We start from the raw sequence: 6,685 nt of genomic DNA, 5'->3' as shown, positions 1-6,685 counted from the left end.
CACCCCAGTTGACTATGGAGCTGTTGGGGCTGCTGAGTTTGCCCGGGCTACTCAGCTTGTACCCAAGTTGCCTATGGAGATGTTGGGGGCAGCTGAGTTACCCGGGCCACTCAGCCTACCCCCAAGTTGAATTCGGACTCCGCCGTCCGCTGTCTTTGGCCTAATCCACATACACATGAATACACACACATCATGGAGGAAGTTTGCTATCTCTTTCATTGACATATTAGATAACACAAAATATCATTACAAGGCTTGCTGGTCATATCTAAGGAAGCAATTATACTTTCCTTTAATTGAAAAGAAACTATGGACAAAGTCATTCATGGAATTCCTTCAACATCTTGATGTTCCACGGCCGCTTGACTTTTTCTCCCTGAAGCGTCTGTAACCGGTAGGACCCCGAGGTCCCAGCCTCCACCATAGTATATGGTCCCTCCCAATTGGGACCCAACATCCCATCTGTCTCCTCCTTGGTGGCTGGGGTCACCCTCCGCAGCACGCGATCGCCCACCTTGAATTTCCGCGGCTTCATGCACTTGCTATACTGCCTCTGTAATCTCCTGTGGTACTCCTCCAGTCTAATGTGTGCGGTGTCTCTCCTTTCCTCGGTAATATTCAACTCCCCAGCCAATATTTTATCATTAACCCCTGCTTCCATAGCTTTGGTTCTAGTTGTCGACACCATCATTTCCACAGGGATCATTGCCTCCACACTATAGGCCATCGCGAACGGAGAATCTCCAGTGGATGTTCGCGGTGTCGTGCGGTATGCCCACAGTACATGGTTTAATTCATCTGCCCAACATCCCTTGCGTTCCTCCAGCTTCTTCTTTAGATTATCCATGATAATTTTGTTCAAGGACTCTGCTTGCCCATTCCCTTATGGATTGTAAGGGGCTGAAAACCCTTGCTTCACCCTGAAGGCTTAGAGGAAAGCTTTCACCTTCCCTCCTGTAAACTGGGTACCGTTGTCCGCGATGACGGTGTGTGGTAGCCCAAACCTACATATGATATTCTCTCACAAGAACTTCCACACCTGTTCCTCCTTCACCTTGCTACAAGGCCACGCCCTTCACCCATTTCGTAAAATAATCTGTCGCGGCCAGCATAAATCTCCTTTTGCTGCTGGCCATTGGAAGGGGTCCGACGACATCCAATGCCCACATACCAAACGGCCCTGGGCTATAGACCTTGTGCAGTTGTTCCGCAGGTGCATGTATCAGCGGTGCGAAGCTCTGGCATTTTCTACATCTCTTGGCATACTCAGTCATATCTCTCTTCATGTGGGACCAAAAGTACCTCTGTGATAGCAGCCGGTGTGCCGTTGTCCTCCCGGTTGAATGGCTTCCACAATCCCCTTCGTGAACTTTACCTAATACCTCTTGCACCTTCAGCGGCACCAGGCATTTCAGAAGCGGTCCGCTGACACTTCGACGGTACAACTCTCCATCTAACAAAGTGTATCTCTGGGATATCTGTTCCATCCTCCTCCTTTCTTGCTTGTCCTCTATTTCTATCCCCGACAGGTAACTTTTGATGGGTTCCATCCATCCGGGCCCTTGCTCAGTAGTTAGCCACACTCCTTCATCCTCTGTGGTACTCGGTTTGCTCAGCACCCTGACCTCAATAGATCTGCCTTCGGTCCGGGAGTACTGCGGCCACATACACCAGGGCATCGGCATGCAAATTTCCCACCCGCCCCAGATGAGCAAAACTGATTTTCTCGAATTCGCATGCCTTTCGCCTCAATACCTCTAGATACTTCGCCATCCTAGGGCATCGAGTCGCGAACCCTCTATTGACTTGACATATTACCAAGTTAGAATCAGAATACACTATCAGCTCTCGCACACCCAGATCCCTAGCCAAGTCCAATCCCGCTATCACTGCCTCATACTCATACCCGTTGTTTGACGCAGCAAAACCCAACTTCATTGATAGCTCTAGGCGAGTATTCTCGGGAGTGACCAACACCACCCAAATTCCATTCCTTGTATCTGTTGCGGACCCGTCTACGAAGACTCTCCATCCATTCCGCATATCCGAAGGGTCTAGAGGGTCGTGGTGTTGGTCCACTTCCTGTTCCATGACCATCTCCTCCCCCCAGGTGGGGTCCTTGGTCGAAAACTCGGCCAGGAATTTTGCCATTGCTTGGGCCTTCTTCGCGGTCCTGGTTTGGTATTCAATGTCATAAGAACTAAGCAGCACATCCCATTTCAACATCCTCCCTGATTTCTCTGCCTTCAATGCCTACTTGAGCGGCAAGTTGGTCACCACTACCACCGAATGAGCATCAAAATAGGGTTTCAACTTTAGCGCAGAAAAGACCAATGCCAAGGCAAACTTTTCAATCCTACTGTACCTCCACTACACCATTTGGGTGGATTTCTAACGCTCACTATTTTTGCTCTGTAACACTTCTTAACCGTTAGTAGCTTGCTAACAGTAGATAAGCGTAAGGAATCATGGTTTTCCATGAGTAAATATCGGATAATTTATTGAATTATTTGCTCATAGTATTGTAACACTTAGTTACTGTTGGAAACAATTAAACCGAAATAAAATAAAAAAGAAAAATCTAATGAAGCCCTTGTGGCATCTTCCTCTTATCAGTTTTAGAGAGGGCATCAACTTAGATATGTAGAGGATCGATCGATGAATGAGGGGAGCTTAAATCATCATCCCCTTCTATTCGATTAAGGTATTTTCTCCTTTCTGACTAGGGGTGGAATTTGATTTTTATTAACTATGTGAGCCGAGTTCAAGCTCCATTTAAGACTTTTAACTATTTGTAGCTCACGACATAAATTAGTTGTGATACATTTTGCACAAGCCCACTCAAAATAGTCCATTACCCAAGAGTCTAAGTTCGAGACCCAAGATATAAAATGGCGGTTTCTTTTTCTAGGTTTCCAACTTCCACATTCAAGTCTCAGCCTCAATTAAACCTTTTCATCTTTTTTCCCTCTCGCAATAAACAATTGGGCAGAAAATGCTCTGAAGCTAAAAAAGTGTGGAAAAAGAAAAATCTAATGAAGACTTGATGAGTTTGAGAGTTTCTCTTGTAATGGGAGGCTTATGGTACCTACTTGCAACTAGCACACCAGCGATGGACCATAACGTTGTATCCCCTTATGCTAGTTTTAATAGAATTTTTTAACTTAGTCAAAAATAACAATGATAACGGCATTCAATTGTAAAACAATTGCGGTTTAAGATGAAGTATTGAAGTGGATGATATGTCGGGTTCAAATTTAGTATACTAAACCCAATTTCGCGAGTTTAAATGTGTCCGGCTTTTTATATGTAGAGGAATCCTCACTTATGGAATGTTTTTCTGATAAAGAATCGGATAAACTAAGAGCTTTAAATCTATCATCTCCCCTTTGTTGCTAGCCAAGCATTGATATCTGCTAGCTTTTCTATCATAAAACAATCAATGGCACTTGGTTGCTTCCCTCGAGTCAACATGATACATACCTCGAACAAGCATGAGGGACAATCTACTCTCCATAAGTGAAATTACATTCTTATGCTTCTATGTGTTCTTATTGTCGCTTCGGTTTTTTCCTTGTCTAATATACTAAATGAGCTTGTAAAACTAAAACATGCCAATTTCAAATTTAGTATACTAAATTTAGTTTTACAATTTAATGTGTCCACCCGTAATTGAAGGCTTATTTTTTTTTTTTTCATTTGCTTAAGAGTTGGGAAAATCATGGGTTCTAAGGTTTAATGTTTACATCTTCATTTTTTTTTAATTCTCTTTTTTTTAATTTCTTTTTATTTCTTTCATACTTGGGTTTTAGAGGATGCATTGGAGAATGAGTTGGTGTTTATAATTAGATTTTCAATTTTGTCACTCCAATTTTCATTTTCCAATTTTTGCACTAGGGTTTTGTGTAGTTGCTGATTTTTTTTGGTTGTTCAACCCATCTTCCACAGAGCTTGTTTTGATCTCCTGGTCGGACAAAATACATATCAAATTTTGTTTTCGTGACTTTCATTTTTACTATTGAATTAAGGTGTATTTTTTTTTTTTTTTTCTAAAGGGGTTGGTATGTGCTTACAATTTCAATGCGGTTTTGTGTTCCTATTGTATCGATCAATCATTTTTTTTCTGGATCAAGATGACCGGTTATCACCCATTATCATCATTTTTCTATCATCTCTTTGTTCACTGTTGTCATTATGGTTTATGTTACAACAACTTTATATTTCCAATTTTTCTATGGTTGATGTCTATTCCCATTTTTTGTGTTCCTTTTCTTACAACTCTACATGTTTGCTCTTGCTTGTAATACATATTCGAAGAATCAATTGACCCATTCAGCATTGATGTTTATTTGTTCGGTTTTTGTGCCCATCAGATTAGGGAATCATTGTTTGTTGTATGACTGGGATCCAAGCACGGAAGGTATACTCCAATTCCTTAGTCCTATTATACTACCAATGATTTGTGATGACTTTAATAAAAAACCACTTGAAAAGGATTGTTTCGGGTATATATGTTGTAGTTTGATTTATTGAATTTGACTTCCACTTATAGATATGATTATATGTTTATGTCCTGATTTTTGTTGGTGGTTGTATTTGTTCACTTCGCTTCCTTGGTTTTTCGACTCAGCGTTATGAAATTTTCAGTTGGATTTCGTGTGGTAATCTCACAACTGATTTCTCTAGTATGGTGATTGTTCCTCTTCTTTTGGGAAGGGAAGAAAATGATTGGTTCCCGAATGGTATGCCAATTCAGTTGCAATATCCCTGTTGATGGGTCTAGTTGTGTTTAGCTCTGTATAAGTCTAAAAAGGTTGTCTATACTCTTCACTATGTTAAACGATGCACATGACTCATTTAGTAGGTACCTGTGCTTTCCTCACAATCTGACTTCCATTCACAATTTTAAAGGTTTCCTGTGGTAATCAAAATGTAAAGTTAAGGGGGAAAACTAGTTCTAAGGTTAGAGATTGGGTCGCTGCAATTAATGATGCTGGATTAAGGCCACCTGAAGGATGGTGTCACCCCCATCATTTAGGATCTTTTGCTCCACCGAAGGGTTTGACTGAGGACGGTAGTGAGGCCCAATGGTTTGTGGATGGTCAAGCAGCATTTGGAGCAATTGCTTCAGCAATTAAGGAAGCGAAGTCAGAGGTCTGTTTCCTTTAGCACTGAGTGTGTTTGAATTAAAAACCATTCCAATATTTATCTTTTTGTTTAATAAGAAAAGTTTCAAATGTTTGAACGTTCATTGCAGATATTCATTACTGATTGGTGGTTGTGTCCTAAACTGTATCTACGACGTCCTTTTGATGCACATGGGGTCATCTTGGCTCGATGCTTTAATGGAGGCAAAAGCTAAGAAAGGGGTGATAAGAACCCAAAATTGTAGTTTTAACCCTTTAATAGTATTTCTATTTAGCCAATTATGTTATTAATAATATAGGTTTATCATTAATTACGTGCTTTTGAGTATTTCAGGCTTCGGAGTTGAATAAATATAAATTCATTACTAATTAGGCGCTAAAAGGAGCTAAAGTGATTGCTATGAAAGTGCTAAGAAAAAAGCCCAAGTTTCATGGAGAAAAAGCCCTTAAAAAGCCCAAGTAAAAGCTGTTAAGTGAAAGTCAAATCGGATTAGAAAACAGAAGAAAAGTAAATAGAACTTCAAAATGCCATATCTTTGGACTCGGGCATCGGAATTAGGCCCATTTTATATCAAAATGACCGGCTCAGAAACCGCTTTCCAATGGTCAATGCCTTGACTCGATCAGAGTAGTATAAGTTGGTGAAATTGTATACTACAGTAACACAACCAGAATTAGAAGTCTTGGATTTACCCAATTGGGTTATGGACTTGATTTATGGTTCCATAACCTAGCCTAAAAGCCCATGTAAGAAATTGTAACCTAACCCTCTCCTATATAAAGAGGGTTAAGACTAAAACAAAGATTGGCTACTCCCATCTTTAGTTTAATTTTAAATTAGGGTTCTCTCTTTCTCCCTTTTTAGTTTAGTTTAGATTTAGTTTATACTAGATACTTAGTGATAATGGTATTGTTCCCATCTCCATGATAATATTAGTATAGAAATCTCACGTAGTAGTTGAATTAGGATTTAATTTTTGAAACTTAGATTAATATATAGGTAATAGTCATTATATCTTTTCACGAACATCTTGCATGAGCATCTTTGATTGTACTTGGCAGTATTTTTCTGAAACCTAGGTTAGAGTACTTAATACATATCATGTGAGCATCTAGCCTAAAAGCCTCATAAGAGTGAAATATCTGTGTGAAGACACAAGGAAGAAGTAAATTCCGAGTAGAGAAATCACACATCCACTTGCTTGATCACCATACCATATCCTAAGCGAGAATTTAGGCCCTCTTTGTATCGATATAGCCAGAAATTCACACCTATATAAAATTTATTATCCGCTAGTCGCCCTACTGAGCCTTTCATTAGCCTTTTCACAAACCAAAAATCTTTTACCTAATAAAACAAAAATAATAAAATAATAAAATCAGCCTACCTATCTGGATAAGTCTGAGAAATAGGATGAGTGAAGAAAAGAGAAGAGAAAAACCTATCTAAACAAAAATTAATTAGTTGCTTCAGAAAAGAAAAAGAAAAGAAAGTTTCCATCCAAAGAAAAGAAAAGGAAAATAAAATAAAATAAAAA

At 39.7% G+C, this 6,685-nt stretch overlaps 1 protein-coding gene across 1 annotated transcript; it reads right to left on the bottom strand.

Annotated features, from left to right (window-relative positions):
- Positions 1-319: 319 nt before the first annotated feature.
- LOC147495559 (uncharacterized) lies at positions 320-847 on the bottom strand. The gene has a single exon (XM_086568412.1). It carries the CDS (start codon positions 845-847, stop codon positions 320-322), a length of 528 nt encoding a protein of 175 aa, XP_086424538.1.
- Positions 848-6,685: the final 5,838 nt, after the last annotated feature.

This window comes from Coptis chinensis, chromosome 6 (genome assembly GCF_015680905.1).
Source record: "Coptis chinensis isolate HL-2020 chromosome 6, ASM1568090v1, whole genome shotgun sequence".
NCBI classification, from domain to species: Eukaryota; Viridiplantae; Streptophyta; class Magnoliopsida; order Ranunculales; family Ranunculaceae; genus Coptis; species Coptis chinensis.
The sequence above is the reverse complement of the archived record's forward strand: the minus strand, read 5'-3'. Positions and strand labels throughout refer to the sequence as shown.

Excerpts from the sequence above, each read along its gene's own strand:
- LOC147495559 (XM_086568412.1), bottom strand. The coding sequence starts at position 847 with ATGGATAATCTAAAGAAGAAGCTGGAGGAACGCAAGGGATGTTGGGCA.